Below are 25,393 nucleotides of genomic sequence, written 5' to 3' on the forward strand. Positions count from 1 at the left end.
TGAGCACTCACAGCACTGTATCTCACCCAGTACATCTCACCCAGTACATTCATTTCCAGCTGTTCGATTGTTTTCCATCATAGATATAAATAAAAAATGCAATTGTAGGAGACAGAAGTTATTATCTCCTTTAGAAAAAAACAAAAAAAACATACACATTCCCTCAGACATTTAGATGTGTCCTTGTTAAGTCTCACTTCCTGGATTCCTCCTAAGGCTGCCTCCTTTGATGTGTGTGACCCTTCTCTTTCATCCTATTTGTCTCAGTTCCCCAAACTCCAATAAACGAGTGTGGCTGGGCCCACTCAGGAATCCACTGGGAGATTCAGACATCACCGGTCATGATCAAAAGTCAAACAACTTTTTGACGGGCAGGTCTGGCTGTTTCACATTTCAAGGCTGATTTGTCTTATCCCCACGAGACAGAGGTCATGAAACTGAACTCTGTCTTTGAGAGTCTGCTCTCTGGAAAGTTTCTAAAGTTGGTCCATCAGCCAGTCCATCAGCTTGTTTGTCTAAGAAATGACCACTCAACAAATGCAGAAAATGACACAATGCCAAAACTTCATTATGGAGGGTTTCTTAAATCAAATATCATATTTGGCCAAAAGCAGCTGGAATACAATCTGCTCAACTGTGGTGTGTTGATAAGAAGCTTTGGCATCAGAGATATGAGCCGTATAGACCTGCTCATGGGAAAATCAAACCCACAATATCATGTGAATGTGATATATGCTAGCCTTAGAAACCCTGCTCAGCTGCCAACTGTCGATCTACTGATATCATGCTTTATTTGGGGTTGCAGCGCATTGGCCAAGGCTGTATGGCCTGGTCTCTGACAGCTACTGAGCAAAATGAGTCAGTAACACACTGTCAGCTACTGTTGATAATAATTTATATGAAGATTTAGTGTGTGACAATAGAAATTTGTCGTGGTTATCTCTTTATGGTGGTTTAATACTTAAAGGTACTAAACTGGCATGGACAATATTGGCTGGAATAAGCAGCTCTATATCAGACCCCAAAACTGATGAAGAGATGGAGCAAAGATCCCCCACTCTGTATATAGACCGATTATCGGCGTGGCCCATAATATCGGCCAATATTCAGGGTTTTTATGATATTCGGTATGGGCTGTTTTTTCACCGATAACCAATAAAACAAATGTATTTTAAAACAAACTCCTTTGGCTCTGATGCAGCCATTTCTCTACCTAAACTCACCAGTCTTGGTTGTGTGACAATGTCCTGGCCACAGTCCCCACTGAACCAAGATTTGGAGTTTGTGTGTTATTCTACAGAAATTTAAAGGGATAGTTCACCTTTTTTTTTTTTTTTTTAAAGTGGGGTTATATGAGCTACAAATGCCCATCCCTACTAGATGCTTCCCCCCACTGAGAAACATGAGGGAAAACTACGAGAAGTCTCGTCTCGAAATAATCCACCAGTTCAAGAGTACGACCTAAAGTAAAAATGTACAATGCATCAGCTGGTCGGAAAAAAGTTTGTTTATCTGGAACTAACTAGTTCTCCTCCGTACAGGCAGGATCAGCGACGTGCTGTATCACCCCATTGTTCAGCTGTTTGGATCTGCGGTGTGAAGAGGCTTCAAAAAGCTGAACTATCCCTTTAAAGTCTTTTGATCACCAATTTTTACAGTGTACAAAAACAAACAAACAGTATACTGTATTCAGTCAAATCCCGGGTGCGTTATTCTAAATTTGGACACTATTTCAACATTTTTATGGCAAATGAATATCGGCTCTAAATATCAATTGTTCTTGATTACTAATAATCAGTATCGGCCCTGAGAAAAACATATCAGTTAATCCCTAATATATATACTGTATAAAATTGTGTTTTATATCAAACTGGGCCTAGAGCCATGTATAAACATACTTAGTTAACCTGATACCAATGCTGATATCAAAAATGTCTGTCAATTGCATGATGATTATGTATACAAGCTATTCAAATGTGCAAATGAAAAAAAAAACAAAAAAAACTGTCTAATCAATTAAAATTTCATGACCCCCGAGCAGTACCTCCACGGACCACCTAGGGGTCGTGGACCACCTGTTGAAGACCTCTGCTTTATAGCAAAGCAGAGCTTTTACTATGTATATACAGTATATAAGTGATATTCCACCCTCCAGGTGTTAGATTTGGATGCCAGTGCTGTACGTGTCTTAACTGATCATCAGTATTTACAGATTTCAATTAGTTATCATTATCAATTATCTGATTAAATATTGTTGAACAAAGTCAAGATAATGAGTCTGTTTTCAGCTGTGACAGGAACATCTCAGTGGAGGCTTCATGGTGGTAGGGTAACTGACAGAGTGGGCAGGCCACTGTCAGACACAGGCCCTGTCAGTGGAGCAGTAGGTTTTACCGTGTGGTCAGGACACATTTGCATTAATACTGCTGAAGGAATGTAGCCACATGTGGCCCCGACCACCTCTGAATGTGGTCTAAACCAGTCCTGGGTTCACACCTGTAAGCAGACCACTCGTGATTGGAGCAGATGTTAATGCCAGGCCTGAACCAACACTGCTGCATACAGATGGTGAAAGGGAACTTTTCTCAGTGAGGAGGATCTCCTGTGCATGTGAAGAGAACAGAGCGAGCCAGGTTGGTGACCCAGAAACAGGCTAACAGCCAGGACTGAACCTCTGGAGCGGCTCCTCCACACATGCTGCTCTGCCCCTGAACTTCGGAAGGTGTTTTACTGAACAAACTGGACAGTTTCACAACATCTCCACCACCGACCCTTTGATCTGAAGAACAGAGCTGCTGATGTTCCAGAGTTTGACTCAGGCACCAAAGTGCTTCTCCCGTTTAGAAGACACATTGTCAGGGTTATAAGGTCAGGCAGCAGATTACTCATAGATGTGGGAAGTACTTATAAGCCAAATGTGAGCACATTCCAGACCAACGTGCTGGAGAACAGCCGTCCAACTGCTCTTCACTGGTGTGAAACCCTCATACAACTGGAGAACCTCCCACTCACACTGACTGATCCTCAGCTTGAATTATGTGCTGCTGTGTTAACATGTGGAATTTGCAGAACTCTTTTGCGATTAGCTTTATCTTGAAGCTAGATTTTATAAAGATGCTGTTCTTTTTGATCATCACCTCCTCCTACGATGTCTATTACAGACAATGTGGCTCAGTAGTCAACCATTCCAACTCATGACCCACAAACTCACAAGACACTTATAGGGGGGCTATGAGTCTGGTTGTTTGTCTGCTGTTTTGGTTGCTTTTATTTCTATGGACCATCACAGTTATTCTGAAGCTGTTTAATTAAAGGGATACTACAAAATCGATAATTCACCAATTTTCTACTCACCGTCATGCCAGGGAAGGGTTTGGAAAACTTTCGGAGTCATCAAAATATTTTTAGAGTTCCAGGGGGATCGTCTGGCAAAGGATTTTCATATAATAGTGGCGGATAGTGCTCACTTTTGAATCGTCCAAAACACACATTGGATGTATGATGTAAACACAGAAGAACATCTCGCAGTAAACCTCGCACATGTGCACAAACATCAGCAGAGCCACTACTTCTAACCGCACTATCCGCCACCATTATATGAAAATCCGTTGCCAGCCGGACCCCCCCTGGAACTCCAAAAGCGTTTTGATAACTCCAAAAGTTCTCCAAACCCTTCCTTGGCATGACGGGGAGTAGATGATTTGGTGAATTATCGATTTTGGGTGAGGTATCCCTTTAAGTTTCTCATTGAACTGGTACAAAAACATCCAAGTAAGTAATGTATCCACTTTCAATCCATTTTCAACCAGATTAAGGGGTCTCATATCTCAGGTGAGCTGTTTCAAGCCACCAATAAAATCAGCGGGGCAAAACAAAGAGAAAGACTTCTACCTCTACGACACATGTTTCAAACTCAGTCTGATTCTTGAATATGATCTCAGCAGGCAGGTTGAAACACACACACACACACACACACACACACACATGGACTCAGGAGAGAAGAACCCTGTTATCATCCATAAGAGGAGGGATCATTACACCGCTCCTTCACACCATGACCAGGTGAAACACCAAGGAAGTCATCAACCTATGGACACAGAAACGTGAAGGACAAAGATCTACCATTCACACAAGGCCGGTTCATAGCTTCCACGTCCGTCTGTCCACGATGGTCCACGAGGACCCGTATGCAGACGTCTGTGACTGCCTAGTCTGTACACACAGCAAGTGTGCCAGCTGTGCATAAAAACTGCTGCCCATGTTTATATGATTTTATTTTCACCCCACTTTATAATCCAAAGACTGCCAAACGGGGGAAGAATTCCACGTCCCTATGGCTCCTATACCTCCTCCCATCCTCTTCTTCTACTTGATTTTTATAGTGGTTGGCAATCAATGTTGAGCTGCATAAGGAAATATGCATGCATGGAGAGCCAGACCAACACAGAACCCAATTGTGTTATGAATCTGAGTGACCTTTCACACAACTGAAGCAGAATTCCTCAGGTATTATGTATTTTATATTTTTCTTTATTGTTGCTGTTTTATGACTCTGTTGTAAAGGGAGTTTCCTCAGTTAATGTTCACATGGAGGCAAGTTACATTCTTTCACTCCACTTGAGGATTCTAAAAGGCCGTTCTTATTACAATAACACTGTTTTTTTTGTGTGTGTATAATGTATGTGAATGAATTATCTTTGTGCGTTCCCATGAATTTATGTGTCTGTCTGTGTATAAACTGTATACACACAGGTTTCTCTTAAAAAGAGATCCTGACCTCAGTGAGACTAGACTACCTGTACTAATGGAGGTTTTAATAATAACTTGCCCTACATGCACAACAACCACATACCGGTACATACATTGATATCATGCTGTAATATTACTTGTATGTTACTTGCCTATATATTTCATGTGTTTAGCCTACCACTGCCTCCAAATACACAATGTTGGCACCAAATGTAGCCTACTGTTGGATCAAACAATCCTACCAATAATTTTCACAGCTGTTCTAATTAGGCCTCACAATTAGGTCACAATTATTAATAATTGCCTGATCACAATCATTTGAACTGACCGCAATCATTTATGCGTAATTGTTAAAATTGTTTCCATATATCTGTATAAAAATGGCTGGATCAAACTAACAGAAATGTCATATCACTATTTCCTCGACTTGTCCTCTATTAAAGGACAATTCCAGGCGAATTCAACTCGGGGGTGTATTTTCCTATCATTTTAGGTCTAAAAGAAGGAATCTGAAGATTTTCAGTTTAATTGCTCCTGTTTTGCGGTAGTTAAGTCTGTCCCCGCATCGCCACGGCAGCAATGAATGGGAGTGGATGTAAGTTCCGCTGTTTAGGCTGTTTCCAGCCCTCAAAGCCGCATTTTTTGTCAAACTAGATCTAATTCAAAGTCTCCCGGAGTCTCGCGTGAGACTCGCGCGAGACTCCGGGAGACTTTGAATTAGATCTAGTTTGACAAACATGTCGGCTTGCTTGGAGTAAATAAACTTCTGGGTGCATGTTTGAGTAGCCATCTGACGCTGTCTGTGGAAAAAAATTGCGTCTTTGAGGGCTGTAAACAGTCTAAACAGCAGAACTTACATCCACTCCCATTCATTGCTGCCGTGGCGATGCGGGGACAGACGCAACTACCGCAAAACAGGAGCAATTAAACTGAAAATCTTCAGATTCCTTCTTTTAGACCTAAAATGATATGAAAATACACCCCCGAGTTAAATTCGCCTGGAATTGTCCTTTAATGACATCATCACACTGCGTCCTCTTCTTCTTGGTTTAATGACACGAGTTGAGCCCCACAAACTGTTTATCTGGAGGAGCTTCATTTCTAATATTCAACGACCGCATTTTGATGATCATCAATTGACATTAGCATCATGGATTTAGTTGCAAAGGCAATAGGCTCTTGTTCTTCATGAGGTGTATGTGTATTATGAAACTAAATTGTGACAGCTCTAGTTCTACTGTGCTGTGCTAACGCTGGTTATACAGGCCACCATCTGGCCTGCTCTGTATTTCTAACTGAAATGCAAACTGTGAGCTCACTCACTGTTACACAAGTCTTATACATTAACAATTGTGTTGTGAAACTGTAAAATGATTACGAAAAGGAAAGAATAATTACACAGACAGCTCTGTATTATTTTCTTTCTGTCCTAAATGTTGATGGAAACTGTTCCCGCTCTGTTCACTCTGGTCCATACATGGTCATTTCTCTACCCTGGTATTAACTAGACGCTGCCAGTGTTGAAGCTTCCCCTTAAATTATAACATGATTGATGTTGAGAGGAGGCCGCGCCGAACACACACCGTGCTGCCCGACGGAGCCGAGCTCAGAGGACGGGGCCTTTACAAAAGGCAGAGGCATTACCGGATCTGTTTGGATTCATTAATGGACTCGTTAACGCAGCCGGTTGCCTGACTGTTGTCATGACGAATGGCTGCCGAGGAAGGTTAGTTTGAAACAACTGAAACAACGAGACTGTAGCAATAGTGCAGTCTCCAGCTTTGTGTTAAGAGCTGGAATCATTTCTTGAGTAAAAGCAGATTATTTCTGAACACTGGATCCTCCTTCAGTGTTAGTTGTCTTTTTTTAAAGAGGAGTGATTAAGTGCTAGGTCCTCCTAAACTCAACTCAACTCAACACAATGCAAACAGGCCTGAAATGTTGAAATAAGATAACATAAGATAAGATTTAGGCTTTACACAATCAGGATTTTTGAGGCCGATCACTGATCATGATCCGATCATGTGAGGGAGCAATATGTCTATTTAAATCTGTTCACTGAATATCAACAGAGGTATGTAATGAAGAACATTATACAGCAGTTTCAGATAAATAAAACAAGTATTATAATATATATACACATTGTTTATATTCAAGCAGCTTTCAAAGAGACTGACTAAACTTTAATCAGTTATGATCTACACAAGAAATCCCTGTGACGTGTCATCTATTGCAGCGACATGATTTGTTCGGTGCAGCACAACTCTCATTATTACTGGCTATTTGTATTGTCTGTCAGAACATGGCTGAATGAAACCTAGGGTCTTTCTATCGACCACGTCTCATATTTCTATCGAGGAAAAGTTATTTTGCGATATATATCGTTATCGTTTTATCGCCCAGCCCTACAATGACATCACTGATCGGATCGGTGAATGAAGACATTACAGCCGATCTCACAAATTGCATAAAATGTGAAATATCGGCCGATCCGATATAGTCGATTAGATTGGTGGAAAGCTTAATAAGATTACAACCAAAGAAAATGATAAATAAAGAAAGTTGAGCTATTGAAATTAGAACGGAATAGAAATCAAGAGCTGAAAACGGCCTCACTAATCAGACACAAGTACAGTTTCCAGGCAGAGGCTCTTTTAAATGGGTGTTAAGAAAAAGTGTCTTTGTGCTTCCACCGTTGGGGGAGGTGGGAGGGTGTGTGTGTCTTCAATCTCATTGTTCTTCCTGATGACCCACTGAGGAGAATAAATCTTTATTTATGGATTTGGACTTTGGTTGATCAGATAAGGATTTCATAAGATTTGGATCATGTCACGAACATAAAACAGCTGCTCTCTTGATTTATATTTATTTATTAGACAAGTCTGCTGAGGAGAAGCTGCAGTGGTGCAACGCTGTAACTGGGATTGTGGGGCCGTTTCCTTTCATGAAGGAGGGTCCGCTGTTTCTCTGCTGAAGGAGATAAGACAGGAAACGCTGATGCTCCTTATCATGTAGAGAAGTGGAGCGGCTCTAATTGTGGCTGCTGATTCTTCAACTTGTTTCAGTTTGAACTTTCTTAAGAGAAGACGTCGCTGGCTGCAGCCTCGGTGGTGATCTCAGTGTAACGACGGGACTCTAGGAAACCGTACACCTGAGTCTGGCATCTCAGACATGAAGTGTTCCCTAAAACATTTCTACACATCTTTTTCTGTCGTATTAAGCAAATCAGATTCAACATATCAGAGGCATTAGAGGACAAATGGAGGAGTTTTTCATCTTACCTTCAGCTGTGGGGGCAGCGCCACTCTGAGCCTCGGCCAGACCATCTGTATCTGGACCTGGATCAGCTGCAGAAACAGCAATAGAGAAGTCATTAACAAAAGGAGCTGCATAAGGAACTGTTTGTGGAGGCTTGGCAGAGGTTTAGGTCTGTAGTGCTCAAGAAGGCCAATGTTCAGGAACGCTCAGAACAATCAGTCCGAGTATGAACGTGTTGTGTGCGAGGTCTGTTGGTTTGGCCGGAGTGTCCGAAATGGAAATGATTCATCCTGTGGGAAGAATTAACGACCTCAGTACAATTTCAAAGCAGTAAATCCACTGGTTTTGATATTTCCTGTGTAACAATGGAAATTTAGATTTGTTGTGGCGCTATTAGAACAAATGAAAACAGCATTAGTTTCTGAGTGATGAACTTCTTAATTGAGTTTGCAGGGCTTCCCCTAGAGAGCACACACTGATCACACACACCTCTTTAAGGTGTTTGTATCATTCACAAGGAAGTGCCCACCATCCCCCACAGAGCTCCAGCATCTGATCTGGGGGCTGCATGTGGAGGTTAACTGGGGTCGGAGCTGAGCTGTAAATCACACCCTGCTGGAGCACAGGTCTGTCTCTTCAGTCACATCCTGCCCCGCTCTCTGGCATCACACCATTATACAGGAACATTTGGGACACCTCCTGATTTAAAGGTTTCTTTCCCAAAACTACCAAGAATCATTTTCTTTGCTCCTGAAAAATTTAGACCTCTAGAGACCTTACTCCTCACAAGACAAATACAGACAGGTTAAAAGGCAGCAACAGTGGTGCACTGGCTCTGTCAGTATGTTTACATGACAGGTGAAAAAAGCAAATTATGGCCTTAATCTGACGCGGCAACTAAAGTGCATGCATATGCCTCATCCAACCAAGACTGGACTTCTCCAGATCCGATTACAGTAAGACACCCAGATAATGCCATTAGAAACCGGTTTTCTTCAGCATGTATACACCTTAATCTGACTGAAACTGGACAATGCATGTGCGCATGCTTCACAACAGTGTGGCACAAAGGTGTAGAAGCCAAAAAAATAAAGCTGATTCAGTGCATTTCACACAGTGCAACCAGCGAGAAGATGTGTTTTATAAAAAAACAAACAAACAAATAAAAAAAACGCATAATTCATGGAGTGTTGCTTATCTTGGTTGGTAGTGCAGGCGCCCCATATGCAGCGGCTACAGTCCTCGCTGCAGCCGGCCCCGTATCGAAGAACAGAATCCCGACTCGGGCGGCCCTTTGGTGCATGTTATTCCCCCTTTCTCTGCCTCCCATCTCCTGTCTCTCTCTACTACTACACTATTGATTAAAGGCAAAAGCCCCACAAAATATACTTACTGTAAAAATAAAAAACCCTGCATCATTTAGTATATAGATTTTCAGCCCAGACTGACGCAGCCGATCAGGAACTGCAGTTGAGTTAAGTTATTTATATTTCCAGGTAGATAGATAGATAGATAAAATACAAAAAGGAAATATATGATAAAATATATCCTACAATGTCTAAAACAATAAAATATACTCTACTAGTGCAAAGGGAACAACCTAGACATAAGTTAAATACAGTGCTACATCATTTTAATAGGATATAATACTAGTGCAAAAGGGCCAACACATAAAAATATTGCCACCATGTTGAGTAGGTGGACACTGTCAATTATTTAATTTTCCCCGTTGCATGTAAACAAGGACCAAATTCCAACGAGACACTCAAATGGAGCTGAGCAGAGCTCATGTAAACGTGGTCAGTGATATCTTGTGTCTGGTTTGTTGTCTGTCGAGGACACTGCCACCTCCCTCTGTCTTGTTGTTGTGGGGCAGACTGGGTTTCCCCTCTGATTTCCACTCCACAGTGTTTTTGAGGAACATGTGTAATGGATACTCAGGCCACTGGGTCTGATTGGACTCTGGCTCTCCCTGGGAGCTAATCAGGATCGGGCACATGTAAGCGAACACGATTCACGGCTCAGTTATTAGTGCGAGTCGGCTTGGCATGGGCTCCCGTCTTCCCCTGTGATACAGAGCATGTGCTTGACAGATGTGGGTGGTGGTAGAAGTTGGTGGTGTGAGGATCGCAGAGACTTAAAACCACCGCATTCCTTTCGGTAGCCATACTTCCCCGTGTAGATTGGACTTTAATCCGGCCATTGATGTAAGACCAAACGGAGACGGCCCCCTTCAATATGAGAGGGACGGATTAGCTCGGCATCAGATGCAGATGCTAGATTTGGATTCAGTATGTCTTGGTTTAGGCAAAGTCCTACTAGTCAAACTGCGGGGATGAAGCATAAGCACCAAAACAAAACACAAGTCTTTGATTTCCCTCTTGATCACATTTAGCCCACAGCTTGAATGAAAACAACAAAGGGTGATCTATCCCTAGAAGAATGAAAAATACATCTACATTTCCCACAATGCAGCCAATGGCATCTTTCCATGAAGGCCTTTCTGTATCTTTTATTCTCCATATAAGAAGATCCTGGCCTGGGTCATGCAGGACGAGCTACAGTACACAAAGGGAACTGGAGTTGTGTAAAGACCATTAAGCGTCAAGGTCAAAACTGGAGCGACCGCTGCTAAACAAAGGAGGTGGTGTGTGACGCCACTTATAAAACACTCATATCATCACTTCATACCACAAGCGCTCGGCTGCAGACCAGAGGAACGCTTCTCTGCTCCGGTCGACAAGCAGCTCTGCTCTTTTGTTACTGACACGCAGAGCAGATCTTTAATAACTTGGATTTATAACACGCAGCTTTTTATGTGATGCTACTTTTGCAATAATGAAGTTAAAAGGATTGTTATCTTGAGGGGAGCAGCTTCTCTGTGTGTCTCTGTTTGACTTATTATTAACATACTAGTCAAGGTTGTCGGTGCCGTTCCTGATCGTTAGTTCGTTTTAACCCCTCTGTAGGTCTGCACAATGTGAGAAAAAGGTGTGTGTTGACACTGTTCAATATTGCAATGATGATATGACTTGCTATAAATAAGCAAATATTTAAATTTGCATATTAACCATACAGTTCCTGACTTTTTCTGAATAGAATAATAAAAAAATATATCTTTAGCATACTTTTATTGAACAAATTGCACATAAATAACCAATCGGTTAAACAGAACATTCATTTAACCCTCCTTAACTCTTCTTGTACCAGATGAAAACCAATTAACCTGCAGAAGGTGAGGGGAGCTAGTGGTCATCTGATTGGCTGAGGCCTCGTCCACACAGAAATGGAACTTTCCCCGAAATGACCTTATTCTTTTCTTGTTCATTTTCAAAAAGATTTCTGTAAACATGGCGTTGTTTCAAGAAGATGTCAGCGTGCACACAAATATAAGTATGCATGTATACAGTGGGCAAAATAAGTATTTGATCCCCTGCTGATTTTGGAAGTTTGCTCCCCCACAAAGAAATGGATAGTCCATAGTTCTTATGGTAGCCTAAGTTTATTTTAACAGAGAGAGATGGAATATCAACAAAAAGTCCAGAAATAATATCACCATATCAAGGTTATAAATTAGTGAATGAAGGGTAAAAATCAGCAGGGGATCAAATACTTATTTTCCCACTGTATGCCAGGCCTGTGTGTGTGTGTGTGTGGTGCTGCAGCGCTGCCACACAAATACACCAAAAACAAAGAAGACAGAAAGCTTGCACGCTGTATTCAAACTCCAAACAATATAAGTCGCCTAAATGTTGACTGGGAGTCGAGCCAGTCCAGTACGACTATCGATGCTGATTTAATGGATGTGTTTCAGGCACAGTATCTGAGGACCCGAGAGGAGTCTGTACAGTCAGTCTTTACAGGTGCCTGTAAATAATGTATGCAATGCAATAATGCATTGCATACAACCTTTTGTGATGTGTTTATTGCGTGTGCCGTGTTGATATCGTGATAATGACAAGGAAATTTCTTCACAAAAACACAGTTGAACTAACTTCACCTGAGACTGCAGACTGTTAGAGTGTCCCCTCTCTGCCTGTGTCTCTGTTCTCTGTCTCCTTTGCCTAATGACACTGTTATGTTACCAGTTCCATAAACACTTCATTCCTCACTCCACAAATGACTTTGACTTTGATTGCTGGCATTTGCACTGCGCTGCACTTGAAAACACATAGTTCTGCATCAGTGGCTTCAGACCTAGCTGTAATACTATACATTAGTGCCGAGTGGTGAATTTCCTCATTGAATGGACGTGTTTCTGGTAGCGTTCCCTGACCGCAGGCGGCTGATTGACTCCATTTATCTACAGTCTCTGTCTTCCAACAACAAGATTAGAGAATGAGTCTAAATACTGGACACTCTATGGAAGGTTAAATGACAGAGTGCTGTGGTCAGTGCCTTCAATGTAGGTCAGGAAGGCTGGATGCTGTGTGAACCTCTTTGTTAGGGTTGATAGTGTGTGATTGTGTGGCTCTGTATTTGTGTGGAAATGATGGTCTGCTGTTGTTGTTTGTGTGTGTGTGGGTCTGATGTGATTGCTCTTAAAGGATTGAGTGGTTGTTGTGTGGTTGGTGCTCCATGAGCTGGGGTTATAGATTTGACTCTTCCTCATCTACAGACTGTAGAGCTCACTGGAGCACACACTTGTTGGCATCCTGGACAGAAACTAATCCTTCCTCACCTCTGCTAGTCAGAGGACCATTGTTCTGTCAGCAGTTCTGTCTGTATATTGTATTTTCCACATTCTCGCCTCCTGACTGTGTGTGTGAGTGTGTGTGTGTGCTGCCGTGCACTGCCTTTTCTCACTCCACATTGCACCCTGTATACAATCCAGTTCATGTGCTGTTTACAGCTCTGCCTGAACCTCACACAACAGTCTGACTGGCCTCTTTATCTTAATTCTGTCCGTGTTTAAACAAAGTTAAATGATGACAGGTCAGCTGACTGTAGATGTTCCACATGTTACAACAAGGTAAAGTAAGCAAAGCATCCAACTGCTCCGGGAAAAGGAGAATTTAAGTTGGTAATTTACACATTCACACATTTATTTAATGTAGTTGGTCCAAGTTTGGGGTGTAATGAACACTGCAGCCTCTCGGGTAATGGTTCTCAACCATTTTCGGGGGAATTAGGCCCCCTGCATATTTTTTTAGCAACCCTGAGGACCCCCCTTCGGCCCCCCACCACTACCCAGGCAAGAGGTGGGGGGCAAAACACTCCCAAACCAATGTGACAGGAATAAAAATAGGCTTTCTAATTGCACAATTGCATATTTATCAACAGCTTTTCAATGCTGTGCACCATGTTCCTATATTTCACAATAAAAGCCCAATTAAAAAATGAATGGGGACTGTTCACTGAAACGTGTTGAGTTTCTAGTAAATTGGACGAGTGAATCAAAAATAATGACCAATTTCCCATTATATGGGATTGGGAAAAATGCCAATTAGCTTAGCTAATGACTATTTTAGTAAAATGATAAATGTCTGTAAAATTCAATATAGTAAATTACATTTTATCGCTTTTAAAGGGATAGTTTTGTTTTTTTGAAGTGGGGTTGTATGAGCTACAAATGCCCATTATGTACACTAGATGCAGTAGAAATGTCTCTTCTCTCCCCCACTGAGAAACACCAGCGCATCGCGCTGCACCGCGACACAGGCAGTACACTGTTGTCAATGAGGGACCATTAATCATCATATTTTCGCCACCTATGAGAAGTCCTGTCTAAAAATAATACACCAGTTCAAGAGTACCATCTAAAGTAAAAATTTACAGTGCATCAGATGGTCAGAAAAAGTTATTTTTTTAAAATCTGGGACTAACTAACTTACTTAGTACTCCTTGGTACTCCTCCACACAGGCAGACTCCACAATGCGCTGTATCAACAGAGACCTTTCTACTGCATCTAGTGTACTTAATGGCCTTTTTGTAGCTCATACAACCCCACTTCAAAAAAGCTGAACTATCCCTTTAAGTACCCCTTGCATTTACACCAAGTACCACTAGGGGTCTGAGTACCCCCGGTTGAGAAACACTGGGGGACATGAGCTGCTGCCTGATGACTGTAACCCCACCTAGAAACCTGAACCACACAACACAGCATGTCATATTTTGTCATCCTACAATGTCAGCACACTAGAAATAACACAACTGAGCTGAGCCTCCCTGAGCCCGGTCTTGATTTCATTTATCTTACACTGTTGGAAAATGTGCAGTCGGGTCCAATAGGATGCTTTTCCATCCAGAACTGAGTGACTGGGAGCCGCTGCATTCCAGCAGCCTGCTGTCTCCTCCATGAAAGGGCCCTTTGAGGGCAGAGAGGCCAGGCCACAGCTCCATCTACTGGAGTTTTGACTGAGGGCCTAATGGCACACCTCAGCACTTTCCTTCCTCCCCTCTCCTGTTAAAAGTGCTTGTAACTGTGTGTGCATGTGGGGTGGGGGGATGGTGGTCTGAGTTGAGTCACTTTTTGGGGACAAAGACAAGTTAATGGGAGGACGGCTTTAGGTCAGGGTCAGGGATTAAAGCATGTTTCGGTCAAGTCCACAAAGGTAACACGAGTAAATGTGCTAGTTGAGGTCAGATTAGTGTTTGACTGGGGCTGTCCATAATGAGTAGGATAGCAGCACAGACCTGCGCCCCATCCTCCACCCCTCACTATATTTTCTGCACTCACTTCCAACCTTTTTTTTTTTTTTTTTGGCAAGGGTCGATGTGACAGTTCATAGAGAGCAGGCCGGAGTTATACAAACATTTCCGAAAGACAGAGCTGCTGCGGAGGCAGTTTCTGGTTCAGCTGAACCTCAGTGGATGGAAGCAAAGAACCACAATGTGTCAAAGGAGGAAAACGTGACTGAAAACTTCGACCGCTGCTTTTCTTCCCTCCGAGAATGAGAGTGCTTAATGGAGTGTTTGAAAACTGCAAGCAACCATAATATTTCTTTTTCGTCGATGTATCTGGATGGATCAGAGTGTGTGGCTATGTGACATGTTTAATGACGTATATTTTGCTGACACTGAAAGCTGATGATCATCTTCCTAACAAGGGAAACAATGTGCACTCGATGCACCAACGGCAGCTCAGCGTTCCTGTGCTGATCACCCTGGTTTCTTGCTGGGAGTGGGCGGTGGTGATAATGGTCACTTGAAAAGAATACGCCCTCTGGGCACCACCACCACTTCACCACCATGCTGACTGGACCTTACAGTGACTCACTATCACAAACAGGGCCTATACACAAGCCAAGGTGAATGGTAGCTGGTTAGCATGCAAAAAGAAGAAAAGAATTAACATTGGCATTGTGCTGCATCTCTAAAGACAAGTGTGTTGCTGTTCTCCTGCATTAGAAGCAGCTGGCAGCCTAAGGCTAATGTTGGCTATGTAGCAATGATGAGTTTTTTAGAGTTTGGGGGAAAATTGTGGCTTTAGAATAACTTAATATTTTCCTTCTTCTCTTATGTTTTATATTAGATGTTGATCAATAATAAGATATATTAAAGGTCCAGTGTGTAAAATCGGGGGGAATCCAGCGAAACGTTCAGATTATTGTTTACAGCGCTCACTCACTCGCTTGCACTCACCCCTCCGGCCGGTAAAGTGACGGTGGCCTCCGAGGACGATAACACTTGTTTACCACAACTGGGACGACTGGGAGTATTTCAGGAGCACGGAGCGATGAGGTGAAGATCTAAACCATTTCCTACTCCTTCTTTCCTTCCGCCTTCTTCTATTTATTAATGCGAAACATGCAAAACTTTCTCTCTGTCTGGCTGGATTTTCCGTTCAGGCTGCCGTACAAACATGGTGGTGCAAGATGGCGACGCTCTCTAAAGCAAGACCCTTGCTATATAAATGAATAATTATAAGGTTATGAAAACCAAACAGATTTTATTTTTATATTCATGGGTAGTATAGTTCAGATTTTGCCAAGAAAGCTTGCCAATTATTACACACTGGACCTTTAAAGGAGAACTATGCAAGACTGGTTGCTTTTTTCTCTGCGGAGCTCCCCCTATGCATATTTTACAACACTGTCAACTGTATTCAGAAACTGAGCAACATCCACCATCCAACCCTCCAGGCTTTGGTTTGGTTTGGTTACTGATTGGCTCACTGGCCTGTTTTTATTAGCCTGGAACAGGAGAGGTAAAACTACACCGGAGTGTTTTTTTTTTTTTTTTGGTTCTTAAAACCACAATTAAATCTTCTTATGGATCAACACTTCAAATAAAAAACAGCAGACGAGTCACCAAAATTCCCTGTTCAGCGTAAACAAAAGAAAAATGTGTTGTTGCTAAGAAACTGTATCTTCAGAAGATCTACTTCATCTCATACAGTGTGTAGCTGAAGCAGAACTGCTATGAAATGGGAGAAGTGCACATGTGAAGGGGGGGGGGTCAGGCCTTCCTTCCTCACGCTGAAGCGGAAACGGCAAACGTAGAACAAGCAGGAGCAAGGCGAGGTAAACCTCCCTCCCTGATCGAAAGGACGGGCTAAGTTTTGGGGAGAGGCCACTTATGCACCATCACAACCAACGTCCTGTCTGGCGGGCCGAGCTGCCAAGGAGAGGGACAGAATCCACGCTAAATCAAACAAGGAAAAAATGAGAGTGGAAAATTAAATTATTACCCTCCCAAGCCAGTTAAGAGTGGGACGGAAAGTCTGGACGTAACCTGATGGAATGTGTTGCTGCTATTTCAACGATCACTTCGCTTGTCCTGTTGCACACACACCTTAACCTCCTCCCCGCTGGAGACAGACAGAGAAGATGTGTTGAAAATATGACCCCTCATAAAGACAGGCAGGTCAGCGTATCTGGTGAAAGCATCTGCCCTGAGGCAAAGCACCAGGCCCCACTGACAGCTGGTTGTTATGCACTCCAAATAAAAAGAAATACCTCATAAAACGTTTATGATTCACTCCTACTTACTGGGTATGTATTCATATTTCCGTTTCTCCTTTTATTACAAAAAAATAGACTTTTTTAATTTTATTTCACTCACTCATTTCAACTTCAATGGTCAAACTTTACATGGTCTTTTTTGGCCACTAGAAGCAGGAAAAATCCAAATAGATCTCAGATGTTTTATATATGTCGCCTATGTATGAAATTAATGACACTAAAGTGACTGTTAATAACTTGACTTCTGCACTGTAAGTGAACCTTTAGACAAATATTTGTTTCAGTGATTGCATCAGTCATGGTTAATGCCCTGACAGAAGAGCTGTGGTGTCAGTTACCACTGATGTTGGTTAGGATCAACAGCTACTGTCTCACCGATACCGATAATGAGTAATCAAGGCAACTCATAACTGATATTTAGAACAGATATTCGTTTAGTAAAAATGGCAATTTTGATGTCAAAATTTAGAATAACACACCTGGGATTAGACTGAATACAGTATAGGCTACTGTTTGTTTTGTTTACACTGTGAAAAGACCTTACATTTTTGTAGAATAAGATACTGGTTACTTCAGGCAGAGAGACGCTGCAGCAGAGTCAAAGGAGTGTGTGTTAACATAAATGTATTTGATCAGTTATCAGTGGAAAAAAACCAATGATCCTATAAATGCCAAACATCAGTCAATATTATCAGCCATGCTGACCCCTGCCCCTACTCAAAGTTTCTAAGTATACTCCCCTTAAAAGGGCTGTATCCATTTTTTTTATTAGCTACTAGACATGCAAACATTTATGGGTTGTATTTAAAACTCTGACTGTTGGTCTGCTGCAGTCATTCAGCCCTCTACTCCTCCGCTCCAACTGAACAATGAGATCCCAGAGAGCTCAGGTCTGTGGCTCATCACATGCTCACTGCAAAAACTCAAATATCTTACCAAGAATAGTCAAAACAAATCTCATTGTACTTAAAAAAAGGCAATATATAGCAATGTATCGTATCGTTGTGACTGTATTGTGATATGTATTGTATCGACAGATTCTTGCCAAGACACACCTCCACTACAAACCACAAATTTCCACTTGTTAATTTCAGTTTTTATGAAGGATGTGCAGTAGCCTACCTGCTCAGGACTGGTGCAGAGACAGTGTTAGCACCGAGCTGCTAAACACAGGGTAGCATTTGGCAGCTGAACAACCAGATTTTTTCCCCAGGGGACGGTGGTGGAGCACAAATGATAAACTTATCTAAACTCAGCTTATCACTCAGAAAACAAAGCAGGGAAATCACGACTGAGTCGGCCAACGCCAATAAGAAGCAAACTGTGCTCTTCTTCATGTTACAAAACAAACCAGGGTAAATGAAGCCACAAGATCCCCAAGTCTGTCTGAAGCATACTCAAACTACAATTATCTGAAATGTGAACCTATGAAAATTTAACCAAACACGCACTGAGAAGGTTTTTCTTTTTTTCTTTTTTTTCCAGCGGTACTGGAAATGTGACACAAACCTGGTCCAGATGTGACCACTTCTGTCACACAGGCTCCATTGCTCTTATTTAGACGTATGTGCATGTAAAGCGTGTTTACAGTCCCTCTGACATAATGACTGAATCGTGGCGCTCACTGGATTGTCAGATGGTATCACTTGCCGTGGAATTTCCCCCCTTTACTGGCTCCGATGCTATCTTCCCACCCCGCGAGTCCTCATCAAAGGCAGCTTACACAGGGGGTAACTCCATCCCCATGACTGAGTTAAAACAACAATGGCCATCTCATAAAAAAAAAAAAAAAAGCAGCGACTTCCGTTCAAATATTTGACCATTTGGAGACTGAAAGACAAAACAATAAATGAGACCTGGGAAGGTCGGGACGGGAGGCGAGCGGAGACATTTGCATTTTATTGACTCTCTGATAAGATACCTGGGACTGCATACCAAGCCAGGGCTGTGGAGAGCCAGGCCCATGCCACGGACTATTTTGGATGCTTGTAAAACAAAGCTCTTGTGTCAATTGTTGGTACTCAGCCATTCTTTCCTTCACCTAAACAGTGTGATGCAGGAGCAGGAGTGTGGATCCGAGAGGAACTAGACAACAGAATACCACCGTCAGTTTCCTTTCAGTTGGATCTTCCTCTGTGCTCGCTGCCTCTCAGCTGTGATTAAGTAAGCATCTGCTGGAGGAGGAGGGAGGGGCTGCCACTTTGACAGGCCTGCTGTTAACATATTTTCACAGACCCACGGCAACCTGTAAAGGCCGAGCACCCAAACATCCTGAGAGCGTTTGACTCTGTCGCTGTGAACACATTGAGTTTCAACAAGTCCTCCGGTCAGGTTCCTTCCTACACCTCTTGAGCTGAATTTGGTGTACAGCCCACAAAGGATTTTATGACATACCATATCTTAATTGTCGTAACCCTGACGATGTCCTCTAGCTAAATGAGGTGCTTCTTTTAACCCAAACCACCCTCTTTCCCTAAACCTGACCAAATGTTTACTCTATCATTGTCACATGAGTCAGATACACTTGTCCTATGCAGTTCTCAGTGATTTATTGAATTGAAATTTGGAACATGTAAGTAAAAATAAGGCACAAGTTCATATGTAGAACCAATGTTATGTAATAACATCAGCAAGTTATGGAACTAAATTACAAGATTGTCAAAACATAATCATCTCATTCACATACATTTTGGAAAAGGAGTGAGAAGAAGTAATGCTAATTTAATCCCTGCCCTTCTCTCTCAATCATGAATAAATTAATTGGATAAATTAATCATTTATCCAACTTCCTTAAAAGACAGAAACAGCAAAGTCATTATGACATTTATGTACATTCATTTATCAATTTAACTGAAAAACATATGGCTGATACTGACTTTGTGTGAGATATTGATATAGATTTATGTGTAGCTACACCTTTCTATTATAATAATAACGATAATAGGATAAATAATTATATGGAGCAATATTAGCCCTCTCATATATACTATATTAGATACACCTAGTTACATTTGTGTTTCACACAGCAGTTATCCTTACACTATCTGTGATTAATTCATCAATTGCATGAATATGTTAGTGAGAGTTACTATGGTAACTTTCTGCTGTGGTTCTCAGTGACCGGGGGGTGGGGGGGGCAGTTACAGCAGTTACAGCAGCAGCTGTTAATCCTCATTTGAACAAGCAGCTCTTTCTGTTGTGGAGATCAATGTTGTTGAACTTAACCCGGATCATGACCGGGATTATTTGAAATCCAACCTGAGACTGTTTTTTAAAGTGGGATCAGCCATGACTGAGCTGGTGCTTTTAGAGTGTCACTGTGAGTTGTTTGTGTTTTAAGCTGTTTTGTGTATATTATATTGTTCATTACTTAAAAACCCCACCTTAGGTCGGGCTCTACAGATTCTTATTAATGCTGTGATTTAGCTCATGCTATATCCCTGTCCCTATGTAAATAGAAATTAAAGGGACGAGGAGTTTCTCCATCGTCAGAACGAAAAATTCTGCAACAATAAAAAGGTCTCATATGTGGATGAATCTACATTACCACTTGTTAATGGGTCCATTTTTGATAAATATATCGTTTTGTCTCTATCGTCATTTTGTTATGGTGGAAATGCTGGGCGAGCTGACCAGCGTTTCCTCCCTTTAGGTTTCACGGACGCTGCCCGGCGGGTCATGATAATAACGCAGCCGAATCGCTGTTTATGGTCGGAACTACGACGGTATCTGATCGTCTTCGAACCTCTGACTTTCATTCTTGATGAATGAAAACATTCTTGGCAAGACGTCCGTCTTTCACCGGTCCAAGAATTTCACCGTGTGCGCGGAGGCTCATGGTGAATGTCGTGTGAAGACACTTTGCTTTCCAAAACTCCTCGTTGTCCCTTTAAGTTACAGAACTCCAAACAGAAAAAAGGCAATTAAATAATGAAGATACAGGTGTAGGCCTACTAGCAGAGATGAAATGTGGACTACAGAGAACAAATAATTTCTTACGAACTCCACAGCCACAGATTCTCCTCTTCAATCTGTTGTATTTAATGTCTTGTTTGTTTGTAAATCATTAATACATTTAGAACTCCATGAATGTCTTTGTTTCAGTTAGATTTTTCTTACAAGTGTCCATATGGCTTCATTTTATATGAATATTAAAACATGTGGTAAATAAATGTTCTGAAAACTCGACAGAGACAGTGTTTACGACAGCCCAGAGGTTTGACTGTTAGCCAATAGCCATCCAAAGAAATACTACGACTGTGTCAGTTTGATAGACTTGGTGTCTTTGGAAACGTCGGGGTCTCCACTAGAGATTAAAATGAAGTTGTGAGAATTTGAGCCGGAATCCTACATGGATCTGTGAAGATGGAGCCAAGGGCAGGTCTGCAGGGATCACAACGATTAAGGCACACTTTGATTGCTGGGACTTTAATAGCCTGTTTTCCTGTTATGGTTTTAATACTTCAGAATGAGGAAATGATTTGAGTGTTTTTCCAGAACGGATGAAGCCTCTTGGATAAGTGGCAATTTCTACAATACATAGAAAATCCAGCCGTAGCTTACTTTTAATACATCTGCTTTTAAATACAACATGTTATGCTTGGTTATAGAGGAGACTGGAGACAGTGGCAACATTTTTTTATATACTTCTCAGTTACTCAGAGACTACTTGTTCTAGACAACCAAACATTTCTATATTAAACTAACATCTGTCTGTAAAGTACATTCACAATATTTGAATGAATGGAAGAATTCAGACTGACGCCAACCCTGGGGACAGTTGCAATAAGATCAGGAACAGTTGCAACATATTAAAAACACATTATATTTGACCATTCAAATGTAGCTTTTTGTCTTCAGATGCACAGTATTGCATTTACAATATTATAATGTTATTTATAGCTATATTTAATAAAAATACAGACTTGTGTAGACGTAGAACCTATCTTGAGTCATAATAACTACAATTTATCTATAGTATTATCAATTATAATTAAAGCAGAAGTAAGCGATCTGGTCGTTTTGGCTAATGCTGCGTTCCAGGCAGGCTTTTGAAACCGTAAATTACAGCTTCACGTCACGACTTACGACTTTGTAGCGTTCCAGGCAACCCACTCGTGTTTTTCCGACCTGTTTTACCTGCGAAAGTCACTATAACGGCCACTCGTAACTTCCGACCCGTGAACTCGGACCAGATTGAACTGGTACTTCACAGGTCGGAAAAACACGAGTTACGAGTTGCCTTGAACGCACCATAACGTCTTGTCAGCCGATGGAGTTAGCAGCCCCCACCCTCGTCATGAATCTATTGGTCCTCGTCCCTGCACACACAGCCCTTCATGCCGTTCTCTCTCCTCATTGGATAAAACTTGTAGGATACGAGAAAAGTTTTCTCCTCGGCTCAGAGCAGAGCAGAGTGACTGAGAGACCCGTGTTTCTGTCCAAACACTCTATGTAAGTGATTGCTGTCAGAAGATATAACTATTTAAGACTTATATTAACACAAAAATATCGCTTACTTCTGCTTTAACACAACAAGCAAAAATACAATAAGATCACGAGAGGCAAAATAATAAAACTATTCACAAAATAACTGTTGAGCTGTTGAGCTATGGCTCAAAATTGTCTATTTTGAAGTAAAATATTCAAAAACACTGTTGTCTGTTGTGATTTGGCTAAGTAGCTTGAGGACAGTCCTCTCAGAGCATCATGTGCTTGACACTCAGACCATGACACATGCTAACCACATCACTTACAAGTCACAACACTGATTCTTCTCAAGTAAGGTTTGATTCATTCATAAGTAAAGTCAAGTATGGTTAGAACTACGGGGTGGGGGGGGGGTGGGGTGTTGGCAGGAATCTGCTAACAGGGGCAGTGATAATGAAATGCTAACACTTGAGCATGTGATGAGCCACAGACCTGAGCTCTCTGAGATCTCATTGTTCTGTTGCAGTGGAGGAGTCGATGGCTGAATGGCTGCTGCCAACCAGAGTTTTAAATGCAAAACAGATATGAACCACTGCTGTGGATGTCAATATGTACAATTTTGAATATAGATACAGTATTGAGAAACAAAATATCCCAATATTTCAATGTATTGATATTTCCTTACACCCCTGGTTAGAATGATGATGTGGATCTTCCTGGTGGTGTTATTACTTCAGCATGTTTCTGATAGGAGGAATACGATTCCTTACAACCATCATGTCTTGCCTCCATAGAGAGTTGGCAATTCACTGAAATTGTCAGTAATTAATAAAAGAATTAATTGTTGGGTGAAAACCTTGCATCTGCTTATTTATTGCTCTTTATGAGTCCATATCAGCCATTTGACTAATTTAACTGTTCCTTAAATACTTTACTGTGTTTCTCCGTCAGACTGAACAGCTGTTTGCTTTGTTCGCTAAAACACACACATTGTGGCGATAAAGGTTTTCACTGACATCAGCAATCTGCTTTAATGTTGAATGATCCAGGATCTAAGTCAAATCGCGCAGGGCAGCAACCCTGTTTCTATTAATGGAGTTAAGTAGGAATGTGTGAGTGATCCAGAGTCAAATATACATAAATACAACAAAGCCCCTCCAAAGACAGTTACACAGGTAGAGAAGTATTCACCATAAAACACAAGAACACATCCTGGGGACGCTTTAACAAGATAATTATGAACAGACTCGGCAACACACTGCCCGTGGCTCCAAATATCTCCTCATCCAAACAGATGATAACCAGGCCCATGCCGGAATCCAGCGCGATTAAAAACATCCAGTGTCGTCTTCTGGGAGGGTTAGGGTTAGGGTTACACTGATAAAAGAAAAAACTTAAAACTTCAAAAAGTATTTTCCTTCTCCACACATAAATACTCCTGAGGCAAAGGTGTTGTGACAAAAAACACAAAGTGAGACACAAAAGGTCTGGCCACTTCTCAAGTGCTCCAGGTGACCTCTGACCTCTGGGTGAGCGTAGCGGGGGTGGGAGGGGCCGGTCTGGCTCTCACTTCGCAGACTATACAATTTATGTTCACCGGGCAAACAACAGATAAAACCTCCCAACATGAACATCCTCAATGCTGCGGAGGGGGAGGCTTCATAGGAATGCACTCGATCATACAAAACTTTATTTAAAATTCATTATCTTAACAATTCATTTATCAACTTTTTGTGCATCAAAATTTGTTGGTCTAACCCTTTTCTCTTTTCCCTCTCTCTCTCTCTGTGTACAGTGAGGTCGCACTCTCATGAATAGTGACCATCCTGTTTATACTCCACGCATAAACACATAAACATATGCAGCGCGAGGCATTCGAGGAACAGAGGGCTCTACAGCCTCTGCCTTCTCTCCTACAAACACTGAGGCCTCCTGCTCGGTTTCTGCTCGGTAATTAGCTGCATATGTTCACATGGAGTTTCCTTTTAAAACCAAATCAAGATTACGCTCATCTATATAGTTTTAATGCACAGTGTCGCGGCGCTGACACAGTTAAAGACCGAGCTCTAAACGACCGATCGCCAGCAAAATGAGACGCCCGTAGAAAAAGCCAAGTCTAATGTGTCTTAAACACACAACGTTTGTTGCAGCGCTGCGCTAACCAAGTCCATCCTGTCTACCAGTCGGTCCACACTGAGCCCTGTCCATGGGAATGTCTTGCGTTGCTCTAATTAGTCCCAGATCCAGAATTATAATTAGTACCAGACCCAAAACATAGCAGCATACAGCACCGTGCCTCCGAACAGTCGATCCTCTCTGTCAACAAATACATAGAAGAAAAAGCTCTTAACTTCATTTCTAGCTGAGGATTGTGGTTAAATTCTGTCTTGCAATTCAAACACAGAGTAAAAAAAACATCCTTGTCAATCTGACAACACAACCAAAAACAAACCATGCTGTGAGTGAGTGTCACAGCTGGAAGTGTTTCTAAGGGACACAAAAAAAATGATGGAGCCCACTCGTTGTTTAGTGCTTTTAAAATAAACCCCCCCCCAAAAAAAAACATACACACACGACCTTGAAGAAGTGAGTCACATCCTGGTTCATCACGTTTTGCGAAGATGTTGAAAGACCCAGATTCTTATCTGGGTTTTTGAATCAAAACAATAAAGAAGACAGTGTTTGGTGACGTTCTGATGGGCATGATATCATCAGAGTTGTTTTCCACACCACCATTGCTGCTTTGGCCTCGAGCTGAATTACCCACAGAGGTCTCCTCCCTCCTCCTCCTTCCCAACACAAACAGATCCGGTGATTATAAGCAGTAAAAACATTGAGTAAAGCAGTTTCGCGTTTAAAGTCAGTGTTTCGTCACAGTTGTATGGTTTAAGGCAGCAGCACCAGCCGTCCTGCTCATACCTCTGGCCTATGGTAGGGGCTAATTCTCCTTATAAAGGCCTCATCCATTTTTACATAAAAAGATTTTCATACGCAAAACCTACTTTTTGGAATTGTTGCATAGAGTCTGATCTGTGTCATTGGTCCATGG

General features: G+C 41.8%; 1 protein-coding gene across 1 annotated transcript in view; it reads right to left on the reverse strand.

Moving 5' to 3' along the window:
- Positions 1 to 25,393, reverse strand: part of ror2 (receptor tyrosine kinase-like orphan receptor 2) — a 46,505-nt gene that overhangs the window by 12,360 nt on the left and 8,752 nt on the right. The window contains exon 2 of the mRNA XM_085794158.1: positions 8,031 to 8,096. Coding sequence (XP_085650284.1) covers positions 8,031 to 8,096 — 66 coding nt within the window. The remainder of the gene's footprint in view (positions 1 to 8,030; positions 8,097 to 25,393) is intronic.

The sequence above is a fragment of the Trachurus japonicus genome, chromosome 12, assembly GCF_045865225.1.
Source record: "Trachurus japonicus isolate A0001 chromosome 12, Traja_1.0".
NCBI classification, from domain to species: Eukaryota; Metazoa; Chordata; class Actinopteri; order Carangiformes; family Carangidae; genus Trachurus; species Trachurus japonicus.